The sequence below is a fragment of the Epinephelus moara genome, chromosome 10 (genome assembly GCF_006386435.1).
Source record: "Epinephelus moara isolate mb chromosome 10, YSFRI_EMoa_1.0, whole genome shotgun sequence".
NCBI classification, from domain to species: Eukaryota; Metazoa; Chordata; class Actinopteri; order Perciformes; family Serranidae; genus Epinephelus; species Epinephelus moara.
The window spans coordinates 4,564,826-4,591,122 of NC_065515.1; the positions used below are offsets into that span (position 1 = coordinate 4,564,826).

Genomic DNA, 26,297 nt, shown 5'->3' on the forward strand with positions numbered 1-26,297 from the left:
GAGACAGACAGACATGGTGAGAGATAAAAACACAGAGAGGGAGAGAGACATTGCCAGAGAGTGTGAACATGCCTGTGAACCATGAGAGAGGGATATGGAGAGAGAGACAGAGAGAGGAGGGGATTGTTGCAAACAGGGATTTGCAGCAGAGGGGAAAGAAAGAAAGGGGGCAGTGGCACTCAGTGACAGAGTGCTATACACACTCACATGCGCGCACACACACACACACACACATACACACACTCTCTGTTTCCTCTGTGTCTCTTTCCAAACGTGTCAGTCAACCAGTCAGTTGATTATTTTTGTGTGTGTGTGTGTGGTGGGGGGATGTTGAAAAGAGCTCGAAACCATCCTTCATCTCTATGACCGACGGTAAGATCATTTCATTCACTTTGACTCTCTCGTCAGGCCTTTATCTTTTCATTCTACTTTTTTCTCTCTCGCATGTGTATGTGTGCGTGTTGCTCTTTTTTTTTTTTGGCTGGCTTTTTGCCGTGACTCTGGTCCAGATCCAGATTGAGGCCTCCATGAAGCCCCGTCACTGTTTGCTTTCTTTTACAATCCATTTTGAACCACGGGGGGCGAAACTAATGAGCTGTGCAGCCGAGGCGCAAGTCAAAGGTGGACTTTTAATGAGATGTTCATTTAGTGCTTAAAACTATTACATTTGAGGCCTGTAATCAGTGTTGTTGGAGGAAATAGCTTTGCTCTTCTATGGCTTTCTTTGATGTAGTCACCACTGTGACTAATACTGACAATATTCAACTTGCCATTGATATTCTGAGGAGATACTTGGCCTTTTTCAGTTTGTTTAACTGTGTATGAATGTTTTGAATTCTTAGATAAATGTTTAACTATTTGTGAGATTGAAAACAGGATAAAATCTTAGTTATTCTATAGTCTTTTTTTAATTGTATAACTTTTCAGTATATTTCCATGCAGAAGAAAAGTTTGTGATCTTAAATCTGATCTGAAACTTAACATTAAAAGAGCATTTTGATAAATAAGGTCAGCACCAGCTTCAGCTATAAAATAAACTTTAGTTTCACCCTCCGGTTGTATAAAAATGTGTCTGAATTCATCTGAGAAAGTCTCCGGATTAAAGCCTGCACCTGTTGATAATTGGATTTGGTTTGTGAGACTTGTGGATCTTTCTGTCAAAAATGATTAAGCCCTCTGAATTCTTTCGCTTCAGTCAGTTACGTGTTCAGTAGGCAGATCTTTCCAGAAATATTACATTATATCTATTGTGTGTGTGATTACATTAGCGCAATAACCTGCAATCATTTCCACACAGAGATGAATACAACACTTGGCAGGCGGAAGATGATGGATTTTTTTTTTTTTCTGATGTGTTTCTCTCACACACAAAAAAACAGACATTCTTGCAGTGCTCCCTTTCACAGATGAGATTTGGCTACAGAGAGGCAATGTGAGGATTACTGTCTGACACTCTCATAAAATGAAGCGACAGAAGTTATTGAACACGCAGAGGCACAGATTAGGAAGTTTTAAGTGCTTTGTGGAAGTTAAGTGAGCTCAAGAAGTTCTGGTTTGTCTGTACACGTCACAAACTTTTGCAAGTAAACATGCACGTGTACGTGAGTGTGCATGCGTTTATAGTCCTATACGTGTGTGTATAAGGTGTTAGGAAGGGAGGGGGGATGCTGCAGATTAGTGTCTTAATATAACACATTAACAGGCCTGACACACAGACTCAGACTGTCTAACTTCATGTTGAACTAAGTCACATGGATCTTTTCGTCAAACCATTTATAGTGCGCTGTGAGGAAACACGTCAGACATCTAACTGTGTTTGATTTAAAGGAAGGTTTATATTCAATGTAATGACACAAGCTTAAATCGTAGTCAGTAAATATTCATTATAACAAATGTCCCTTCTTAATAAGGCTTAATAACAATTTTTTGGGTTGCCAGGTTGTCGGAAATCCTCTCCAGCATTTTCAACAACCTGGAAAGTTCTTTGTCCTGTTAGTTCGCTACATTTATTGAGTAGTACTCTTAAGTAGACTTGATCCATTAACTTACTGTGATAAGTTAATGTTAATATTGTTAATACATACATTTTAGTGGTCAAACAGTTCATTTAAAGGTCCAGCATGTAGGATATGGGNATGACACAAGCTTAAATCGTAGTCAGTAAATATTCATTATAACAAATGTCCCTTCTTAATAAGGCTTAATAACAATTTTTTGGGTTGCCAGGTTGTCGGAAATCCTCTCCAGCATTTTCAACAACCTGGAAAGTTCTTTGTCCTGTTAGTTCGCTTGGCAGAAATTGATTATAATGTAATGAGTATGTTTTCTTTCGTATATAATCACCTGAAAATAAGATTTTTTGCTTTCATTGCGTTAGAATGAGGTGTTTATATCTACATAGGGAGCAGATCCTTGTCTATGGAGATCGCCATGTTGCATTCTACAGTAGCCCAGAGCGGACAAACAAACTGGCTCTAGATAGGGCCATTTGCGTTTTCCCATTTTCCCCGCAGTTAGCAGCCACTCAGTGACAAGCAGCACTGAAAAAAATGATTTTTTTTTTAACGTTAAACTTCCTTATTCAGTGTTCTTACCAGTTTTAATCACTGTGTCCGTTTGTTTTGGAGAAGAAGAGACCTCTGCGGATAATTTGGCTCCCAGTAAAAACCTCCTGAACAATGGACACCGAAAGAATTCTAACCGGGAGAGGTTTCAGCTGGTTGCTCGCTGCTAGATGCCTCTAAATCCCCCTAAATCTTACACACTGGACCTTTAAATGCCCTCAACTTTCAAAATCCTCCTGAACAATGAACACTAAAGAAATTCTAACAGGGAGGAGTTTCAGCTGGTTGCAATCTGCAGTCCTCACCACTAGATGTCACTAACCCCCCCCTAAATCTTACACACTGTTTCTTTAAGGAGGTTTTTGTATTAAATTAAGAGCTGGCTAAAAAGACAAAGATAGTATAATACTGGAGGAGGATTTTTCACAACCTGGCAACCAGGAAGTTTTCATTCTAAATGGCTTGAAGAGCAGCAGTGGTTCCCAACTGATCCAGCCACAGGGTCCAGATTTCTTCTTAGTCATTAGTTCAAGGTCCACACAGTTTAATACATTTAGTTCCATATCTGCGTTTGGCCATGTCGAGTTAGTTTGCTGTCTCTGTTAAGTAGCTTTCCGTTGTGTTTGCGAGTCACGTGATCCACTTTTGGACCCCGACCCACCAGCTGGGAACCACTGCTATAGAGCAGTAGTGAATGATTAAAGGGTACTGCACCAGTTTAACACATCAAAGTCTGCAAAAAGTTTATGGCGTAACTGTGCATGTAGGGAAAAAAGTTGTACAAAGCATTGTGTGGCTCCAGCTGGAGCCTGATAAATCACCTCAAGTGACATCACTTGAGTCAGATTTGGTTGGTGCTGAAGACCACAGGTTTAAATAATTTTTTCAATCTAAGCTTACTAGGCCTCTATAACCCACCCCTTCTTATCTCTGCTTGAGGCTAGCGGCTCAAGGCTACTTTAGCCTCTGCTAGCATAAGACACCTGAATCTCCAACTGACCTGCCTGCAGTTGAGTGGGTGGGGTGAGGGGTTGTGGGTAATGTAGACGGAAGTTTTGACAAGAAAGAAGAACACGTGGAATAATTAAAGCGTTACACAAGTACTCTTTTAAAAACAATTAATAAAGCCATTAGTTAGTCTACAGCTTATAGATCCGTTATAAATGGTGTCATAGATCTTTAACTAAAACACATGTAACACCATCTTGTTTTTATTCTTTCTTTCCTTCAGGACAACTGAAACAGAGACAAGGACACAGGGACGTACAGTTTCTCACCGAGGAAACTCACCCATCAGTCTACTTCCTGACATCACCCCTGCTGCTGTCTATGAGCTGCTCTGAGGCAGAGGATTGGACTTTCCAACAATCCTGACATACGGAAAAACCCTGTTGAAGCTCCCACCAGCAGCAGCGGCAGCAGCAGCAGACACCATGTCCTCTCCTTCCCTCCCCATGCCCTCTCTCCCTCCCAGCCCTCTGGCTATGGAGTACCTAAACGACTTTGACCTCCTCAAGTTTGAGGTGAAACCTGACACCCCTCCGCTCCCTCCCCCATGTGCGTATCCAAAATCAGGCCTCCCCCACGACCCCTCCAGTTCTCCATACACCAGCCATCCTCCGCAGGACTCCAGTTTGAGCTCCAGCCCTTACAACTCGCTGCCACCTTCACCGACGCTCAGCGATGCCCACCCACCACCTTCAGGCTCCTCCTCCCTCTCTTCGTCATCCTCCTCCATCTCTTTCCCCCTCTCCATCTCCAACAGCTTCACCTCCGGCATCAGCTCCGGCTCTCAGGGGAACGTGGAAGGCAGTCCGGCCCACGGCGGGCCTCAGGGTCCCACCCCGGCCTCGCTGGAGGACCTGATCTGGCTGGCAGCACTGCAGCAACAGTTTGGAGGTGAAGTGACGGGGCCCGCCACTTTGCTGGGGGCCTTGGGGGGAGTGCCAGAGCGAGGGGACAGAGAGAGGGGGCCGGTCAATGGCTTTCTGGGATGTGAGGATGCTGTGGAGGCTTTACTGAACTCAGCTGCTGCAGCTGTCAGCTCACAGGTAACAGTCTGTCATTTCTTCTTGATGATTCTTATGAATGTTGTCATAAACAGACCTGACTCTTATGTGCCTCTTCATCCTCTTCCATGCTCCCCCTCTCCTCTTTAGTTTCCAGGGCTTTCTCAGAGTTCGAGCAGTAACCTGGGAGACTCCAGCAGCGACAGCGGGGCCGACATCTCCTGCCCCAAAGGGACAGACATGTGCCATCGCCCGCTCGTCTTCCTCTCATCTGCCCCGCCCTCGCTCCCAAACGCCGCCCCCACCTCAGCTCCCTACCCACAACCCCTCAGCCCCCAGGGTCGCCTTCATCACCACCAGCATCACCATCATCAGCACCACCCGCACCACCCCATGCATGGCAGCCATCACCATCATCACCACCCACAACTTAATCAGGTACACTCATCAGTCCTGATCAGGTGAAATAGGTTGATCGTTGAATGACGACCAACAGGAAGTGTTCGTCAATACAACATGGGAGATTTCTGGAGGTGGAAGAACTGAGCAGTGACACTTGTTGCATTAGAGGGCTGAGCGGAAGGAGAGAGGGATCGCACAGTGAAGGATTAGGATTAGGACATTAGAACATGGTTATTAATGTCTGTGTCTATCTGAAGCATCACTTTAAGGATCACTCTCTGTGTGGCAACAACAAGTAGAGCTAAATCACTGGTGCAAAGTCTCCAATGAAAAACATGCATTTATCTGCTATACTTTACCCCCTCCTTCATTTAGCATTTATAACCACCACATAAGCATCTAATAAATGGTTTATAACACACTATAATGTCGTTGTAATCATATATGAGGACAGCTTTAAGTGTTTATTAATGTACAATAATTGTCCTCAGTTATAATGCCTCCTATAGAGAAATATTTTGTATTATTAACGCCAAGCAGTTAAAGTTGTCAATAAATATATTAATATTTGCTTCCTACTCTGCTGTGTTATAAACCATTTATTAAACACTTATGTGCTGCTTATAAATGCTACAAAATTTGGTAACTGATGTACTTAAATCTCTCTGTATTTCCTTAATCTTAAAGCCAATATTACGGATGATTATTTAAGAACTAACACTTCAAATGATCTGATATGCTCGGAGGAAAAATCATTTGCTGTGAATAAAACTCAGTGTTGAGAGCTGAATGTAATTTCAATTAGGTAACTAAACTTTGTAATCTGGTCGATCAAGATGTCTGGGTGGATCTCTATGTGGAGCACAGTGTGAGCTTATGATAATATCTGCTATTATTGCTGTGCGTAATCCCGATAACTGTCACCCACACTCAGTCAGATTACATGACAGATTATGGACATGTGGTGCCGAAATGTGCCCCCTGACACACTCACACACACTCAGTGTAACACATCACATGTCCACCAGTCATGTATTTAAAGATGAATCCATTTCACACTCATCTAACTGTACACACTCATCCATCACCTCCAGCATGTGTCTCGTTGCCAGTTAACATTAAACTACAGCATATTCTGTGTGTGTATGTTTTCTCCACCTGTTGAGCAGTGCGGGGTGAATGAGCGCTTCTCTGATGAGCAGCTGGTGAGCCTGTCAGTGCGAGAGCTGAACCGACACCTGCGGGGAGTGAGTAAGGACGAGGTGGTGCGCTTGAAGCAGAAACGCCGCACGCTAAAGAACCGCGGCTATGCCCAGTCCTGCCGCTACAAGCGCTTACAGCATCGCCACGCTCTGGAGTCAGAGAAGCATGTGCTCACGCAACAGGTACATCCAAAGTTTTTCAGACCCCAAACTTAATCATAAATCTAAACTCATCGTAAAAGTGGAAAGAGACAACTTTATACTTTCATCCCCCTAGTGTTTCCTAGTGGTGTTGCTGTTTGTGCCACTGTCGCTTTCTGTTTTACTTTGAGCCTAGCAAAGTGGCTCTTTTTCCTTTGCTAGGTTGAGTTTCAACAGTTATTTGAGTTGTTCCACCATCTTACATTGATACTCATTAGTAACTGGGGATAGCTACCGATAGCTACCTGTGGATGTATAAAGAGAACTGGATATGGACCCTGTTCAATCCAATGAAAGTTGCTCAGAGGCACATGGAGCCAAAAAAGTGACTTCCAAGGTATGAAATTATTCAGATCTTGTGCAACCTGGGGCCCACAGAGCAAGTGCACCAGACACTTACGCCAGCCAGGATAAAATTATTCAATCATACAGCTCCTCTAGACTTTCGGAATGTTATCGAAGCAAATTGATCAAATCCTGATCGTCAACCCCCACAAATCCCCATTTGTGGGGGTTGTGACATTCCAAAAAATGTATCTGCTGATTTACAAATGTCTGTTTTACAATCTTACAATCTTTTTAGGCCTAATGGCATCACGTGACGGACCAAGAAGTTGTAATTCCATGACTTGGCCACTATGTCAAATTGGCTTCAAAGCCCAGTGGTGCTCCTGGGGGCCTGTAGCATGGATGTATAAAGAGACCTATATACAGCTTTGGAGGCGGAGCCCCGTTCATTCCTATGAATGGTTCATGAAGCCAAGAATGCTCGATTTTCGAGTAAGAAATTACCCAGACCTTCCACATCATGGGGCCCATAGAGCAAGTGCACTACATATCTTCACCAACCAAGCTGCTAACTTCCAGTCTAGCCTTCCCCTAACTCAAATGGGGATAAAATGATTTAATTGAGTGGCTCTTCTAGATTTTTGTAATTTTATCGGACTGAATGTATCAAATTCCGATAGTGAAACGAGTCATTTCGCTGGGGTCGTGATGCTCACAAAGCGTATCCTAACTTACAGATGTCCCCTTCACAATGTAAGTCTTTGGGGGAAAATGGTTTTGGGCATAATAGCATCACGTGACAGACATGGAAGTTGCAGTTACATGGTTTAGCCACTATATTAAATTGTCAAAAAACCAGCGAAATGACTCGTCCAACTATAGAGATTTGGGCCAATAATGTTTTTAAAGTCTAGAAAAGCTGCACTATTAAGTCATTTTCGTCTCCATTTAAGTTAGCGGAGCACTAAACCAGAAGTTAGCCGTTCGGCAATTTGCAGCAAAATGTGGTAATTTTATTCTGCAGAAATCAAGCTTTGTTTGGCTTCATGCACCACTGAGCAACTTTCATAGGAATTGCCTCTGCCTCCGGCACTGCAGTTCTCTTTATATATCCATGGTTGACACACGTCGTTTGTGCCATAAATCTAGCCGTCATTGTTCAAGGAGATCATACCAGCGCCCCAGGAAAGTAGGTTAGCCTTAAAGCCAGTTTTCCCAGTGGCAGCAAAAAAGTCCACTTAGGCCTACAGAGCATTTTCCCCATAGGCCACCATTATAAAAGATGTCTGTAAAACTGTTGACAGCACACAATGGGACACATCAAACTGCAAACAAAGTCAATTATGGTTCTTTCCATTTTTGATCCATGGAGGTTTTATACTTGTAAAACTTTCCATGAGCCAAGAAAAGCAATTTAAAAAATCTGTGATGTCATCATTATTTAAAGTCTGTGAGCTGAGTGGGAACTTGTACTACCCATATTCAGTGAGCTGCATGCCAGGGAAGTAAACCCAGAAGCTAAAAACGTTTTTGTCATGTGTGCCAGGCGAGCGACTCCATTGGAATTAACAGGCACCACCTTGGTATCCAGTATCTAGGCATTATTATAAATCTATGGATTGTACCAAGTGGCAGACAGAATTGCATAGTGAAAGTGAGGCTTATAGAAAACCAGTCAAAATGCCAATGCCTAAAGCCATAACAGTCCTAAATTCCCTACATTCCTGACACTTGCATGAATAAAAAGTGAACATCTTTGCACTGTGTCTCAGCAAAAGCACAAAGATTTTTGTTTTCTCCTCCTCAGTTGGACCAGCTACAGTGTGAGCTGACTCGAGTGCTGAGGGAGAGAGACGCCTACAAGGCTCGCTACGAGAAGCTCCTCAGCACGAACCACGGCATCGGTGGCGACGCCCCACCGACCCGCACCAGCAACCCACCTTCCCCACCCCCTGACTACTTCCTCTGAGCTTAACCCACAGGGGAGAGGAAGAAAAAAAACAAGAGGAATGAGAAACCAGCCAACGTGGAGCAATCAATGATGAGTAATCAGACTTGGGGAAGAAAACAAGGATGTGTATGTGTGTGTATGTGCGTTTGTGTGTGTGAGAGAAAGTGAAAGAGAGGCATTGGCAGGCAGTTTTTGGGGCGATACAACTGTGAAAACCACTCTTGAGTGAATAAAGGGGAATTGACTGTTAATTCGTAGGGTTAGACTCAGCTCTAGTCTGCTTCATGGACTCTTTTACTTCACTGTGAATGATAGTTGCACAAAACTGAGCTGAGGGTGCAACAGCGGACAAACAAGACTCTGAAAAATGGATCAACAAAGCTTTATCTTGCATTAAAACTCATCAATAGTCTCTGACACCGCTGAGCATATTATCTATGCAATATTATATAGCTGCAATGAACTCTCCAAATGAGCGGTCGAGGCTCAAATTGTAGTTGTGTTTTTTTATAATAAGCTGCTAAAGCTGCAGAGGTCTGAGTAGTGCAGTGGTGCTGGATGTGGAGTGGTATGGGCTTGGATAAAGTATCCACGGCATGCAGTTGTATTTGCCAGCTAATATTTCACAGTTGCCTACCAAAGTGTTTAAGCTCACCAAGACTTGTTATTCTTTGTAAGATGAATAATCATAGATTAAAGAATGTACAAGGATACCTTTCATAGGAATCTTCCAGTGATTGTGCTAAACATCCCAGAATAGTGGGGATATTGCTCTTGTGTTTTAGCAAAGAAATCTACCTTTTTGCTGGTTGGAGAAGACTTGCTGTTTGCTCTAAAAATGGGTTTTTACATACAGGGAGCTGGTAGTGTGCTGAACTAAAGCGACTGCATATGGTGAAAGAGAAAGAGAGAGAAACCCATCGCAGCAGGCGAAAAGAGTGTGGCATGATTTGTGTGGTTGTGTCCAGTTCTCCAGACTAGAGAAGCTATTTTTGGGCAGATGGAACACCTCTGTAACAGGGACGATCACCATATTAATGCAACATGTGGCACCACAGAGCTGGTCACTGTGGACTCGGGTACTGTGGGCTAACGGATGCAACAGAAAATTAATGGTGCAGGGATAATAAAAAAAATGCAATCAGTCTTTTCATGGAGACCCCTTCTTAAAGGTGCAGTGTGTAGGATCCAGGGGGACATATTGGCAGAAATAGCACGTAATATAATAAGAATGTTTTCTTTAGTGTACGATCACCTGAAGATAAGAATCTTTGTGTTTTCAGTACCTTATATTGAGCCATTTATATCTGCACAGGAAGCAGGGGTCTCATTTATAAACATTGCGTGCACACAAAAGAAAGAAAGAGGCGTACGCTGACTCCCACACAAAAGTTTTGATTTGTAAAAACAGACTTGACGGGACAAACTCTGACCCATGCTAACGAACAATTGGTGACGTGGATGGTGAGGCGGAAGCCAGATTGTAGAATTTTTTTGGGCGCACGCCATTTTTGGATTTTGTCCGTATGTACATTTTTAGTATGGATCCTATTCATTTTTTTTTTATAAATGAAACCCCAGGTCTCAGTCTGCAGAGATCGCCATGTTAACCGCAACGGTAGTTCAGAATGGACAAAACAAACACTGGCTGTAGATAGAGCCACTCGCATTTTCGTATATCGTAGTTAGAGGCCGCTCCACAACAGACATACAAAACACTGATTTGTAACGTGACACTGCTTTACTCAGTGTCAGTCACTATGTCTTTTTGTTTTGGAATGAAGGACACATCTGTGGATAATTCAGCTCACGGTGAAAACTTCCTAAACATCTGGATCTTTAGTTATAAGAGAAAAAAAGGCATGCGCACATTAGCATGCGGTGAGCTAGCCACCTGTCTCCAACATGCCAAACAGCATCGACAAAACACTGATTTGTAATGTGAAACTGCTTTATTCAGAGTTTTCACCAGTTTTAATCACTGGGTCTGTTTGTTGTGGAGAGGAAGAGACCTCTGTGGATAATTCGGCTCTCAGTTAAAACCTCCTGAATGTCTGGATCAGAAATAAGATGAGCACACATTAAGTCATCAGAGAAAATAGGTGAGCACACTTTTGCAGGTGCTGGGCAAGCCGGCCATCTGCAACATGCCGAACAGAGTAAGAAAAACACTGATTTGTAATGTCAAAGAACTTTATTTAGGGTTTTATCAGTTTTAATCACTGGGTTGTTTTGGAGAGGTTTAGACCTCTGTGGTTAATTCGGCTCATGGCAAAAACCTCCTGAATGGTGAACACTGAAGTTTCAGCTGGTTGCAATCTGCTATATGCCATTAAATCCCCCTAAATCTTACACATTGAACCTTTAACTGTCCCATGAAATCATTGCCAGGGTTCATGCATTAGAGCTATTTATTTTGTTTGGGTATAGGTTAAATAAAATGTTCTTTTATTTATTCACTTATTTATTCAGTATTTATTGTTTATTTATGTACTGATTCTAATTATTTTTACTTTATTGGTTTTATTCCATTAGCGTGTATTTTTACTTTCCTACAGTTTATTATTTTATCCAATTGTGATTAGCATTAACAAACAATGACGGCCATGATCATGGTTTCCTGCTCCTGTTGTAGTGTGGTTTCATATGCATATGAAATAAACAGTACTTTACCATCCCTGTCATGCTGTGGAGTGTTTTTGTGCACCTTGCACGGCAGGCTCTAACCTCATCTCGTTTCTATTCACCTATCTGAGCATCTCTCGCTCTCAGTCTTCTGCAGGCCTTTTCTCTGCAGCTTGCCCTGTAGCCCCCCATGCCCTGCTCCATCCCTCTCTTTATCTCTGTCCCTCTATAGTGAGGCAGTGACCCTGGGTGTGCACTGTTTGGGATGACCTCATCTTCAGCTCTACCTCCCTCTCTGTGTCTCTCGCTCTCTCTCTGGCCTGTATAATAGGAGCAGGATTAGGGCTATAATAGCGCCCTGGCTGCTCACTGCCGGAGTCTATTGTGGCTTTGTGTGGGAGGGACGCACCACTGCTCATGGCCACACTCACATTTTGACAGAAAACATGTCCAAATACACTCCTTGGATCAGGGGCTAGAAATGACTTGATTTGGGAAAAATGTAAACGAGACCGTCACTCACAAAAGGTCACGAGTGTCTTTAAAAAAAGAGGAGGCAGACTGATGGATCTGGTGGGCAGGTAGGCAGGTTGTCATGCCTCTATCTACAAAAGGAATACCCAAATGAGTCACATTTTAAACATAAATCCCCCAAGGACACACACACACACACACACACACACACACACACACACACACACACAAACAGAGCCAATTAGTGAGGGGAAGACTTGTCTTATGCTGCCCCCTAGCGGCCACTTTCCATATCGCCTCCTCCTTCCAGAGGTCAATGAAAGCTTCGTGACACCGAGCATCTCTCCACAGCGCTGCTCCCAGCCCGCCTGCCTCCCTGCACCACTGCTCCACTTTCACAAACAGAGCTGCATGCACCTGCAGAACACACTCGCGGCGCGTGAGTCCTCGGGGTCGCGAGTTCCATCTCTCCTCTGCAGAGAATCCAAATCTGGAGGAGCATTTACGTGTCAAGTCAGTGAGTCATAGTCAGTGTGGAGAGCGGTGATGAATGACGGTGCTGACTGCAGAACTGGACCTGGGCCCTAACCTGAGGAGACACACTGATAGTAGAGAGAGATAGAAACTGAGAGAGGCAGAGAGCGCGCGAGAGAAGGAGGAAAGAGGAAGACCGTGCTTACTTTGTAGTTGCCGAGAGCCGCGTGACAGGTGAGAGATCACACCGTGCTGCTTGGGGCTGGGGTTCATAAAGTCAGGCAGGGGGAAGGGGAGGGGAGGGGGCGAGGAGGTGGGTGTTGTGTGTCTTTTGGAGTCCTCATTCCCGGTGGTTTGGTTTCAGTTTGCAGATGCCGACAGATGTGCCCGAAGATAGGCTCAACACCGAGGAGAAGGCGGCCAAGGTAAGGTGCACGGGGCTGCGCGAGCTCGGGGCGAACAGCTCCAATATCCAGTGTTCAATTAGCCAATCAGGTTTGGGGCAAAGTGGCGGGATGAAATGATGTCTTACTGTGAAATTAATGGAGGGTGTTATTGATCTGATCTGACAGTGTGTGTGTGTGTGTGTGTGTGTGTGTGTGTTTAGGTGGTAGGAGGTGGTGCAGGGAGGGGGTGTCCTGCATTTGAGTCAATTTATCATTATAATCAATCATTAAATCCAACTTTTGACAAACTGGAAAATTATTGTTGCTCATTTAAACATCATTTAAGTGGCTTTAGTGAGTATATATACTATTTATATATAAAATAATAACAATAGATCAATTGAGGTGTGATGTTAAAGCTGTTTAGTGATAGTTTCCCCTCACCTGTTCACAGCTTCATTATGTGTTTTTTTTAACTAATTGTTTTCCTTTTGTCACCCTGTATTGTGTGTTTTCATTCCCACTGTCGTCTCAGTGTTTTTGGACGCAGCTCGTACGCCAGCAACAACAGCTCCAAAAGGCAGACAAGCATTTAGCAGCTAAAGAGCCAGATATTTTCTCCTGGAGGCGGAGGAGACCAAAATAGAGCTGAGAAAACTAATTGGTTTTATTTTGTCACCCAGTATTGTGTGTTTTCATTCTCACTGCTTTCTTAGTGTTTTTGGATGCAGCTGTTTTCAGAAAAGCTCTTAAACTCCACTGTGTGTCAGCAACAAATGGCAGACAAGCATTTAGCAGTTGAAGAGCCAGGCAGTTTCTTCAGGAGGTGGTGGAGACCAAAATAGAGCTAAGAAGGGAGTCAGTATTGGACTTACATTCATCAAGTTGAAACAAACATGACTTCAAATGAATGATAATGTTGCTCTGTATCCATGAGTGGATTATGACACATTGGGCCCCTGGGCAATGACACACTAAAGGCCCCACCACATCTCCCACATAGGAGCAAGACACAGTTTTGTGGTGGTTTTGCCTGTTTTTTGCTGTTGATTTGCACCTCTCTGTAGTCATTATGCATTGTTTTGTGTCTCTTTACGCTCATTTTGTCACTTTGTGGTCATGTTGTGTCTCTTTATGGTGTTTCCGTGGCTCTGTGTGGTCGTTTTGAGTTTCGTCCTTGTCAGTACGTGTTAATTTGCGTGATATTTTGCAGATGAAAGCCAGGGTGGCTTCTGACAATTTGGGCCCCTTGGCCTGTGTCCGTTAGGCCCGTTCAGTAATCCATCCATGTCTGTATGTGAGCTTTTAAAGTAGAATATACCAGGGTTGGGTTGTGGAAATTGGTTTAATAGCTTTAAAGGGGCGCTCCACCAATTTGGATCCTTGTCATGAGGAGTACTACCCATCCTGTGGAGAAACGTTTTATTATGTCTTCTATGTCTGCAGAGGAGGTTTGCCAATTTCCTTAGGACATTAGAGAGAAGGTCAGTGTTATAGGCTAAAGTGGGGGTGTTAGAATTGAAAGATGAGGGCATTTAAAGGTCCAGTGTGTAAGATTTAGGGGGATTTAGAGGCATCTAGCAGTGAGCAACCAGCTGAAACCTCTCTCGGTTAGAATTCTTTCGGTGTCCATTGTTCAGGAGGTTTTTACTGGGAGCTGAATTATCTGCAGAAGTCTCTTCCTCTCCAAAACAAATGTACACAGTGATTAAAACTGGTAAGAACACTGAATAAAGCAGTTTAACGTCAGAAAAAAATCAGTGTTTTTTCAGTGCTGCTTGTCACTGAGGGGCTGCTAACTACGGGGAAAATGCAAAAACGCAAATGGCCCTATCTAGAGCCAGCGTTTGGTTTGTTCTTTCTGGACTACTGTAGAAACATGGGGGTGCAACATGGCGATCTCTGTGGAGGAGGATCCGCTCCCTGTGTAGATATAAACAGCTCATTCTAAGGTAACGAAAATTCGACAATTGTTTTTTTTTTTTTTCAGTCGATTATACACTAAAGAAAACACACTCATTATATTCCACTTCTGTCAGTATTTCCTTCTAAATCCTACACACTGGACCTTTAAGAGTCAGGGAAAGTATAATGAAAGCTGAGTTGTACTATGGGAATCGTAGGATCCAATGTTTTTGAAGCTTGACTCACACAAGTGACTTAAAGGCAGGATATCAGCCTCTGCTGCAAGTCCCCTGATTTTATGGAGGTGTAATAGAAATACTACATGACTGGAGTATCACAACATCGCGCAAATATGACATTGAGTGCTATTTTTAACATGAGAAACACCATATCTGACCACAGACTCGCTTTAAATGGTTCTAAACTGAAGAGAGCATCCCTCCATGTTCCTCTCTCCTCCAGTGTGACAGTATGACTCTGTGCAGCACCCCGACTGTTCGCAGAGGAAGCACTCCTCTGCCTATAAAGCACCAGCTCAGACGAGAAGAAGCCGTCCACGATGACTGCGACTGGTCGTCAGGTGCAGCTGGACCTTCTGCCTCGCCAATCAGCTTCAGCCCAGCCTTGGACGACACTCTGACTGTGGCTTTTGAGGGCAGATCTGATGGGCCTTTAAGGATCGCCCTGCTGGGGCAGAACGGCGTGGGGAAGTCTTCTCTGGCCCTCGCCCTCGCTGGGGACATGGACAGGACTGCATCTGTGGATTCTGAAGGTACAAAGCCGTGTGTTTGCCTGCAGAGCGGTATAATGCAGTGAGTGCTTTCATGGTGAGCAATCAGGTAAATAAATCAGAGCACCCATCTCCCATGTGAGACCTAACTGCTGCGCTCCCTGTCCTTAGGGGAGGGTTACGTGCGCACAGTCACCGTGGATGACGAGGAGAGCACCATCATTATCTATGACAACTGGAGACAGGTAAGCCAAACAACACTTCCCGGTTCCCACACTGCTCCCTGCTCCCTCATTAGACCACTGAGCCCTCTGTGCAGCTGCATACTGTGTGCTCAGCTGCTTTTAGGCATTTCACTGGGGTATATATCGTATATACGTCGGGGCCTGTCAATGGGCCTGAGGGCTGCTGAATCCTTCACCTGGTTTAAGAAGGAGCTCAAAATGTACCTTTGTCAGATTGAATTCTTAACCTTCTTTTGCTACAGTCTAATTTTATTGTCTTTATTTTAAGTCATTTGTTTGCTGTGCAGCAAATAAGCCGGGAAAATAGTTCCTGGATTTCTAGCCAAGTGACAAAAACAGACAGCATCCATCGCTTCATACATAATTTTGGAAGCTACAGCAGAAGAAATGAGTCCAAAGAGAGCATTTATTTTCAGATTAAAGAGGAAAAATGCCCAAAAGGTGAACACAAAAAGAAAATGAAAGTAGCTGTAATACATAAAGAGATGCTGACTGTGTACGCAGCATATTTGAGTTGGCTCACACTGTATATCTGGAGCACATTTTATTGTTTACTGTACCTGACGTCAGTGCAACAGAAATTGATGCCAAGCTCAGAGAAACACTTCGGCAAAAAGAGGACAATAAATCTGCTGCATCTGCATCTGGTTGCCTGAGGAAAGCTCATTATCAGGTTGTTTTGCACACTTTTTCCTCTTTTCCCTCGAGTGCAGTTTGGAGGCATCTGTGTGTGGATGTGTGAAGAAGAGGGAGAGTGCGAGCTGCCCACAGAGCAGATGTGCCAAGTGACTGCATTAATGTTTTGGATTTAGGTGGATGTGTGAAGAGAAGACGAATAAACACACTCGTGACACAATCTGTCTTTTTTGATGTGGGGATCCGTACGTGTTACTCGTTGTGTAATGAGCTATGTTTGTTTCGAGAGGCACAGTAATGGTCACCTCATGAGGAATTTTCTGATATAATTGTCTGTGTCTATCTGTAGATTGCAAAAGGTGCCTTTGGTCTGTGCTCAATTCCGGAGTTAATCAAAATTAAATGAGAGGTCAGTGGACCGTGGCAGCTCCAACTAAAGACAGGCTGAGGTTTAGTCAGTTGTCTACAGAGTGAAGGATTCACTCAGTCACATTTTATTTTTAGGGATGTTTGTCTCTGTCGTCCTTGGAGGGGATGAGTGTCAGTAGAGTTTAAGGTGTTGTGCAGTAGGGCTTTTTTTATTGTCTTCGAGGTGTCAACTTGCACGATAAATACATTGCAAAAGATTGAGATATAGAGGAAAGAGGAAATAAGCTCTGTTGCAAGGAAAAGTTTCTACCATTTTGTTTTCCTTGTTACAGTTTTTCCATCCTGAGGGTCAGAGGACAGAGGGAAGTGGAATGCTGTAAAGCCCTCTGAGGATGATGTTATTTGTGATATTGGGCTTTATAAGTAAAATTTAATTGAATTGGAAAAAAACTGACACTTACCTGCTTCACTCAGCAAGATCATTTTCACAAATAAACACGGCTTCTATGATATTTAAAGTGTAAATGCAATTGATAAGGGTAAAAAGCTAAGGTTAGGCTATAAACAAAGTACACCATGGGACTTCATTATCGCCACCACAATGAGGCTGTGAAGTCGTGTTCAGCGTGTTGACGTTCTGCAGTCACATTTAATCACTTGTTAGCAACTGTCTTTTTTTGAGTAAAGTGCAGACTTCAAATTCACAAGTGGGGTATGAACTGATGTATTTCATGTTGAAGAACAAAACCTGAAAGTCTCTTAATAAGCTTGTGTTAACCACAGACCTTATTCCAGTCATCTAACCAGAACCCTTTCGAGACGATGGAACCAGAAGTGCACAAAAATGTTAACTCATTCTAGCAGCAATCTATCACACTTTGGACAAAGTAGCAACGTTTTAAATTACATTTGCAGTAAGGCATTGTCTGATTTGTCAGAATCTGCACGCATGCGTGTGCTGCCATACTAGTGTGCATGGTTGAAGAAAGAAGTTACGATGAGCGCAGACAAAAGTGCAGTACCCCAGAAGCTAGTGTCTAGAGTTGTGTTATTGTTTGTAGGCTTGGGTGGTGTCAAGGTATTGCAGTATAGTGGGGTATGTAGCAATCTTAAAGGTATGATTTCAGTAATGCAAATACTCCTTTTTCCAATGAACTGATACAGAGATGCTGTATTGAGGCGATGTAATGCACAGCTCAGGCCACCAGAGGTCAGCCTCCTCTGATGGAGCAGGCAGCTCAGCTGTAAAAGGTGGGGATAATGTTAAAGGGCTAGTAAAAAAGAAAATGGAAGTATTGCCACATCTAACAAACCTGGAAATCCAGATGCTCCGCCCCCAGCAAATTCAAATTTGCACTGCACAGGGATCTGGCCCCGACGAGCAGAGCCCGCTGAATCGCCTATCGGACCAATCAGATCAGTCTATCTGACAGAGGCGGGCTCTGGATGGGCGTAACATGATGAGGACAGCGCTGCGCCGTAGGAGTCGAAAAGTAAACAGCCAAGATGGCAGCTGCCGAAGGACCGCGTCCATTCTATTTAGCTTTGGAAGAAACGCTAAGCCAACTACACTTATCTTTTTCCTTGAGAGAGGAACAGAAGACTGCCCTAGAAGCCTTCTCTTCCAGGAAGGACGTTTTTGCCGTTTTGCCGACAGGATACTGCGAAAGCATAATCTATCAGTTAGCCCCACTGGTCGGCAAACAAATGGGGCTTAGTGCAATGAATACGTCACCTTGTTTTTTGCTCTGATTGGCCATCGTGCTATCCAATTGCGTGCGGCGGCATTTGAAATGCCTCAGTTAGTGCTGCCCCTTGGGTAGGAAGGGTGTATCGGTGAGGGCCAGACTCAAAATCTTTCTAGATCTCTGCACAGCCTACTGATGTGCTGGTATTAGGGATGATAACAATTTATCGACAATCCGTCGTTAAGAATTTGATCGAACATGTGAAATTTATAACATCAAATAAAGATCTGATTCCAGCAAGAAGGGAGCGCTTATTTCTTATGTATTCGTTATTCTTGGGGCCATAAGTATTAAAACCTGCAAGATTTGTCTAAGAAGGCTAATTACACATGAGAAACACAGCGGTGTAGGCTAGACCAGTGGTTCCCAACTGGTGTGTCATGGTCCAAAAATAGATCGCAGGTCCATTCTTAATAGACCACAAGTTATTGGCAAACGTGTCAAGTTTGTAAAAACCACACTTTATTTTGAAGTACAGTGAATTTCCGACACAGAGCTTTTATTTCGAGGTGCCATCTCCTGCAGTAGAGTGAGTGACTAATGGACAGCTGCTTGACAGAGACAACAGCTTGGGGAGTTTTTCCTTATCCGCTGTGAGGGTCCAAAGGACAGAGGGGTGTCATATGCTGTAAAGCCCTCTGAGGCAAATTGTGATTTGTGATATTGGGCTTTATAAATAAAATTGAAATTGAAAATTGATGGCCAAACCTTATGGTGCTGAATATGTTAGATTGTGTGCACCTTGAGCTTAGTCTGAAAATCCAGACCCAAATCTAGAAAGATTTAGGGTCTGGCTATGAGTAATGCAAATGGCCCAACTCGAGGGGCAGCACCAAGCATGCATTTGAAAATATCACTGCACGCAATTGGATAACACTACGACCAATCAGAACAATACACGGGGTGACGTATCCAGAGCGCTACCAGTGGAGCTAACTGGTAGATTAGACTCTTACTGTATCCGGTCAGCAAAACAGCAAAAACGTCCTTCTTGCAAAGGAAAGATTCGAGCGCCGTCTTCTGTTCCTCTTTTAGAGAAAAAGCCAAGTCTAACTCGTTCACTGTAGCGGCCAAAGCCGTTTCAAACAACTGGTGTTCATCCGTAGCCATCTTGCAATGTTTACTGACTGATTCCGGACTTCGTCGTCGCAACACTGTCGTCATCTGTTTAGCTCGCCTCTGGCCCGCCTATATCAGATACACCCATGTGATTAGTGCAGCTCGGCTCCAAGGGCATGGGTAATGAGCATTATTACTGATTGCCAGAGTGACTCACTGAGCAAATTCAAATTGTGCTCTAGCGAGAACTTGAGCTAATGACTGAGGAGAAATCTGGACCCCATGGCTGTATGAGTTTGGAACCACTGGGCTAAATAATGACATACGTGCAACAACAACTTGTATCACCAGTATCTCTGTTGTGTAGTATAGAGAGAGCTGGACCCAAAAGTGTGACTCAGTCAGCTGTTCAGTTTAAAGTAGACTGATTTTCAATAAAGCAAGAAGGGGTGTCTTGGGTTGATCCAGGGCACTCGGGAGAAACAGGGCTAGAAACAGGTTGGCAGGTTGGAGTGGCAGGCAAAGGGATGACCGGTGAGTGTGGATGTGAGGCACAGAGACACAAGGTTTAGGCAAAAAAAAATTCAAGAGGAAAAAAGCAATAAGCGACAAATAGGCCCTAGTTCATACTGCAAGGTAGACTGAACGATCTGACGGAGACTGAACTGCCGAGCCAGGTATTTGTACTGCTGGGGTTGATAAGTGGATGGCTTCCAGGTGAGCAGGAAGATTGGCAGCAAGACAGATGAGAGTCACGCCCAGACACACAGACACAGAGAGAGACAAACAAGGAACCATGATAAACAAAGGGGAGGAGGGGGAAGAGCCGACACATGGGGAATGAAGGAAAGGCACTATGACAATCTCAGCTTTTACCTTTAATTTTTACACAAACCCTGTCATACTGTATTTTGAGTAGGTGGAGACTATCAGTAGAAAACTGCAATTTAAAATGTAACTATCACTTTTTTTAATTAGTGTCTTTTGTATTCAGTTCAATTTTCAATTTGCTCAATAAAAGCAATGTTGGAAATGATTTCCTTCCATTTTTTTTAAACCCACAAGCAATTCCTGGTGTTTTAACAGTGTACTGAAAACTGAGCACACCTTAGTGTCTCCTCATTTACTGCAGTAATATCGCTATCACAATATTCAACAACTCCACCGCACATCTCATATTCTCCTCACATTGTGCAGCCCCTTTTCTGCAGTATCTAAAGTAGCAATTTCCCACTAAACCACAGGGGATTTTAGATAGAGCCCTCAATTGTCTGTTCCTCCCGGCAGCACTTCCACTGTTACTCTGCACATAAAGCTGTGACAACAATATTTATGAGTCCGATGGAAAGTAGAGAGTTTTCAAGTCAGTTCGGACTGAAAGTTTTCACTCATCATGATTCTTGTGGACACTGCAGTGTGATGATTCCCACAGTGTGTTTTAATATGTGCTAACTCAGTTGTACTTGCATAAAGATACACTGACTCATCGATCTGAAGTATCGACTACAGTATTGTGACATACTTCCTCTTCCTGTCCCTCAGGACCTGTCGGCTCTGCAGTGTGAGGTGTGTGTCCTGGTGTTTTCAGTGACTGACAGGCGTAGTTTCCACCGCACCGCTCAGCTCCGGCTTCTCCTGAGGGAGACTCAGCCCCAAACTCCCATCATCCTCGTCGGAAATAAAAGTGACCTCGTTCGCACACGTGAGGTTACCTCTCAAGGTGAGATCAACCTTTCACATTTTCATCTCGAACATTATATTGCCCTTTATTCGCCTGTCGTGTGGGTTCCCTCCGCCGTGGCTTTAATCGTCACAGTTTGTGTTGACATTTGCAGCTCTTTATATCTGTCAGTAAACACTAACGTAGGGTGAAATATGTGGAAATGTAAATGTCAGTGTCTCAGCTTCATCGCAGTGTGGGAGTATGAAGAGAGTCGCAGTTACAGTTAAGTAGGAGAGCATTCGCTGAGTGCACTGCTGTCCACATTCATGCAGTTCTACAGTACACAGGCTTTGCAGCAGTGCACTGCATGTGGCGTTTCTCCCAACCTAAAGCCCCTGAAAACTTGGCTTGACCCAGTTGCTCTTTCTGAGGCTTTTCCCATTTTTCCCAGTTAAAGGGTTTGTTGGGAGAGTTATTCCTCGTCTGCTGCTAGGCTCTTAGTACATATGGTGTTGTATGCTGTAGACTGTAAAGCACTCTGAGGCAAATAGTGAATTGTGATATATATAATTAAAAGTGACTTCAAACCTTAAGCATTTCTCTACAGTATTAAATATTACAGACTAAATAAGCAACAATCAGAGTTTTAAAAAAGCATCTGTAGTTATTCTTGGAGGAGTTATTTCGGGCATCCGAAATATCTTTATCTTTGATAAAAAGTCAAAGGTACAAGCCTTTTAACATGAAAACATTGGGTGAGAAGTTAACTGTAATTCCCAAGGTCCATTTCAGCGAGAAACATCCAATCACAGAGTACGTGCACGAAAGCATGAAAACTTGTCAGTTATATTTCAAACACATCAGATTGCACTGACACCAATCAGATCTTCAGTTTTCTATTCACCAAAAAGGGACACAGCCATAGAAACAGAATGGATAGAACGGACATTCCCATTCAAATCAACATAGCAGGATGGGCAGAGCAGCAGCCATTTTCATGCGTACCTTTGCCACTGCAACACGCTAACTTCCATATGAACAAACTGACTGACTGAGCGGAGGTTTTGGTGTAACGACCAACGAGCAGTGTTGTAGGTTTCAAATAAGCAATCCGTTACTTTTATCAAACTACCGTATTTCCCTGTTTCTTTTGTTGACATTAATTGCATGTTTGTTGAAACATGATGTATTGTGCCTGCCAGGGATAAACAGCGTGTAGATTAACGTCTAACTCGGTGAATTAAGGGTTTATTTAACAAACCAGAGGTGAGACAGAGGTGTTTCTGTTGAGTCTGAATAAAGTTAAGTTCAGTAAAAGAGAGAAACTTGAATTGGTGAATAGTTCTATTTTTCTGTTAAGTAAGGAAAGTAGGTTCAGGAATAGGCCAAAACGGAGCTCTCAAACTAGTGAGTGTGACGCACTTTACGGCCCTACTGACGTGTGTTGTCACCATAACAATGATTTTCTGTTAAACTAGTCAAATAGTTCAATGTCCTGGTGCCCATATGTGCTGGTCCAGTCTCACCAGATGTAGACTGTAGCTGTGAACCTGCCACCGGCTGGCATTCTCCGCTCCTTCCCCTATCTGTGTTTTACCATTTCCAAATACCACAATAAAACAGTAAACGCAGGGATGACAAATAAACATGAATTAGGTAGCTTGATGGGTCATGACACTAAGGCAATATACACTCACTGGCCACTTTATTAGGGACACCATGCTTGTAAACAAGTTGGACCCCTTTCGCCTTCAGAACTGCCTTAATCCTTGGTGTCATAGATTCAACAAGGTGCTGGAAACATTCCTCAGAGATTTTGGTCCATATTGACATGATGACATCACACAGTTGCTGCAGATTTGTCGGCTGCACATCCATGATGAGAATCTCCCGTTGCACCACGTCCGAGATCTGGTGACTGTGGAGGCCATTGGAGTACATTTGAGCTTTGTGACATGGTGCGTTATCCTGCTGGAAGTAGCCATCAGAAGATGGGTACACTGTGGTCATAAAGGGATGGACACGGTCAGCAACAATACTCAGGTAGGCTGTGGTGTTTAAACCATGCTCAGTTGGTACTAAGAAAATCTCCCCCACACCATTACACCACCAGCAGCAGCCTGAAGCGTTGATACAAGGCAGGATGGATCCATGCTTCCATCTGAATGTGGTTTTTCCAATCTTCTATTGTCCAGTTTTGGTGAGAAAACCCGTGTGAATTGTAGCCTCAGTTTCCTGTTGTTAGCTGACAGGAGTGGCACCTGGTGTGGTCTTCTGCTGCTGTAGCCCATCTGCTTCAAGGTTGGACAAGGTGTTGTTGCTTCAGAGATGGTCTTCTGCACACCTTGGTTGGAACCAGTGCTTATTTGACTTCCTGTTGCCTTTCTATCATCTTGAACCAGTCTGGCCATTCTCCTCTGACCTCTGGCATCAACAAGGCATTTTGGCTCACTGGATATTTTCTCTTTTTGGGACCATCCTCTGTAAACCCTAGAGATGGTTGTGCTGAAAATCCCAGTAAATACTCAGACCAGCCCGTCTGGCACCAACAACCATGCCACGTTCAAAGTCACTCAAATCACTTTTCTTCCTCATTCTGATGCTCCGTTTGAACTTTAGCAGCTCGTCTTCACCATGTCTACATGACTAAATACATTGAGTCGAATTTACGAGCACTTGAACAGATGTACCTATTAAAGTGCCCGGGGTGTGCAAATGTAGCTCGTCAGTGGGGTTTTTTTGTGGATAAAACTAATGGAGCATCCTCTCTAGCAAATAAATCTCCACATCTCTTGTTTCCATGTCTTGCTCTCCGTCTGTCTCTGCCTCTGACACATTTACAGTGGCTGACTTGTCGTTGTGCATCAGATCATATTAGCCCCTCAAGATTTTTTGATAGACACCGTGTATCAATAATGTAAGTCTCAAATAGCCTGCACCATCTGCCCTCATCACACTATAAACGTCTTTATAAGCTCCTTGTAACTGCTTGCAAGTGTTGTGCAAAACTGGATGAAAGAAACCCTCCTCAAGAAGATTAAAAATTACTTTATTTGTCCCACTGGAAATTTGTCCTGCACATAAACGCTGCCACGTAAAATATTGCAGAAACAGATATAAAAAAGCAAATTACGCAGCAGCACAGTTGTCCAGGTCGCCCGCAGAGCAGCACCACCGGAAGGATAGATGCCTAGTGTTGTCCTCTGGTGCCTTCAGTCCCCTCCCTGATGGAAGAATCTGTTTTTAATGATGCATTGTTCCAGGAGGTTTGATCACCTTTGTCCCTTCTCTCTCCTCAGAGGCCATGTCCAGCGCCACCCTCTTCAACTGTCTGTATCTGGAGATCTCTGCCTCTCTGGACCACCGTACCCCGGAGCTCCTGGAGTGCGTGGTGCGGCTAGCCAGGGGCCAGCCCCCCTGGCCCCCAGGGACCAGCGCGGAGGACATGACCGGCGGAGGCCAACGTGAGAGCATGACCTCCCGTGCCAAACGTTTCCTGTCCAGCCTGGTGCCCCGGTACCAACGAGAGCGAGAAGTGGGCAAGTTCCTGAGGCAGAAGTCCCGCTCATGCCACGACCTGGGGGCGCTGTGATCGGGCGCCGCGGGGAGATTAATGGTCGGATTGGTAGTAACGGTAGCTGGAAGTGATGTAGTTTACCAACAGAGACAGAAAGCAAGTAGTGGACAAGAGAGAGGGGGTGTGAGAGTGCCAGAGCAATGGCAGGACAATGTTATGAGCGATCATCATGTGCATCCAGCAGAGGAAAACAGAGAGAATGATGTTAGTGATGATGTTTATCTTTAGGATGATATAGAAATTTTGTACACAAGACCAAACAGCAAAGAGAAGATAAAATACTGTTGTAGTACACATGTAAATAAACTATAGTAATGTTACTTAATGCCACCCTCACAGCTTTGAGAGCTAAATAAATAGCTTTTTTGAGTCTGCATGTTTGCCTCATGTTCTTTTATTACACCAGTCGGCACATTATTACTATGACAATGAAGAGGAAAGCATTAATCACATTTAACAACAGCTCAAGCCGGGATAAAGTCATGACCACACAAATTCAGAACTCATTAGTGGGTTAGACTTTGCTGATGATTCACGTTGTGTTCATTTACACTCAGCTATTGTGGTATCCATGGGGATGGGAAGCAGTAAAATAGTGAAATGCCAGCAAGAAGAGAAGGGAATTAAAGAGATCTAAAGTGGATTTACAGAGCTCAGCGTGACAATAAGAGAGGCAACAGAGACGGAGAAACAGATTATTGTATATAGAATGATTGTTGCCATGTTACGGTTGTCAAGGAGACCTGAAATCACTGAGACGTACACATTATGTCAATTTCATCTCTGTGGCTTTACCTCCACTCTTTATGCTGCATACAGATAAGGAGGCTGATTCACGTGCTGTAAATTGTATTTCTTTTTTAAACCTAAAATTCAACTCCAAATTAAAATGCAGGGGATTTGTGTCAGATATCAGCTTCACTGCACTCATCTGTATCACTCTCTACCCTCAGCACTTCCATCCTCCCACTCCCACCCACACGTGAACAAAGATTTAGCACATCATAGGTCGTTATACCCATCATTTGTTATCAAAGGGAGAGCTGTGCTATTATTGAACTAAGGAATAAAATGGTGGCATGATATTCTGACTCATTCCCTTGGCTGCAAACTACTGGAACAGACTGAAAGGTTAAGAGATTGGATTGTCAACGTGAGATGCAGGCTCCCTCTTGTGGCGGGTTTGAGGTCCCACAACTGAGCCGATGATAAAGATGCATGAGTATGAGTGAAATGGCAAATAAATGGGAAGCATTCATGAATTTGGAGAGCAGCTTTGTATCATAGTTTCTACACTGCTGTCACTTAGCAGAGCCCCCAGTTCACTCAGAGGAAGTGCTCCTGTCTTGCATTTGATGAGGGGAAGACTGTCAGACACATTCATGCTGAAGTCCTGTCATAATAGAAATAGGAGTAGACAGAGTTGGTGGGTGTTGTGAGGGCTTTAACATCACTGAAAGGAGCTCTGATTGTTGTCTAAAACAAAGCAGCTGCTGGCACAGTGTGCATCGAGAGTATGCACGTAAAAACAAATAAAATATGACACTATGAGTGACTTTCATAATATAAAAATGCATCAACCATTGTCCCGTATGCACTAAATATACTGTGTACAATATGCACCTGAGCCACTAGCAGTCTCTGCAGTGGCATCATTTAACACCTTGAGCAACATTTTGCTGATCTTCTGCTCAGTCTCTGTATTTATTGTAGTGACTTAGACAGTGAATTGACCTTGGTGTTTCACTAAACATGTCAACAACAACTAATCAGCTAAAATCCTGTTCAC

At 43.7% G+C, this 26,297-nt stretch overlaps 2 protein-coding genes across 2 annotated transcripts; both read left to right on the forward strand.

The window, feature by feature from the left end:
- The first annotated feature begins 265 nt into the window (after window positions 1-265).
- Window positions 266-11,310, forward strand: nrl (neural retina leucine zipper). The gene is made up of 5 exons (XM_050054009.1): window positions 266-372; window positions 3,796-4,615; window positions 4,724-5,011; window positions 6,145-6,360; window positions 8,474-11,310. Exons 2-5 carry the CDS (start codon window positions 3,998-4,000, stop codon window positions 8,633-8,635), a joined length of 1,284 nt encoding a protein of 427 aa, XP_049909966.1. The 5' UTR covers window positions 266-372; window positions 3,796-3,997; the 3' UTR covers window positions 8,636-11,310.
- Window positions 11,311-12,098: 788 nt separating this feature from the next.
- LOC126396167 (GTP-binding protein REM 2-like) lies at window positions 12,099-24,877 on the forward strand. Its single transcript, XM_050054012.1, has 6 exons — window positions 12,099-12,424; window positions 12,555-12,615; window positions 14,944-15,253; window positions 15,383-15,456; window positions 20,811-20,988; window positions 24,231-24,877. The coding sequence occupies exons 2-6, from the start codon at window positions 12,562-12,564 to the stop codon at window positions 24,521-24,523; spliced, it is 909 nt and encodes a 302-aa protein (XP_049909969.1). The 5' UTR covers window positions 12,099-12,424; window positions 12,555-12,561; the 3' UTR covers window positions 24,524-24,877.
- The last annotated feature ends 1,420 nt before the right edge of the window (window positions 24,878-26,297 follow it).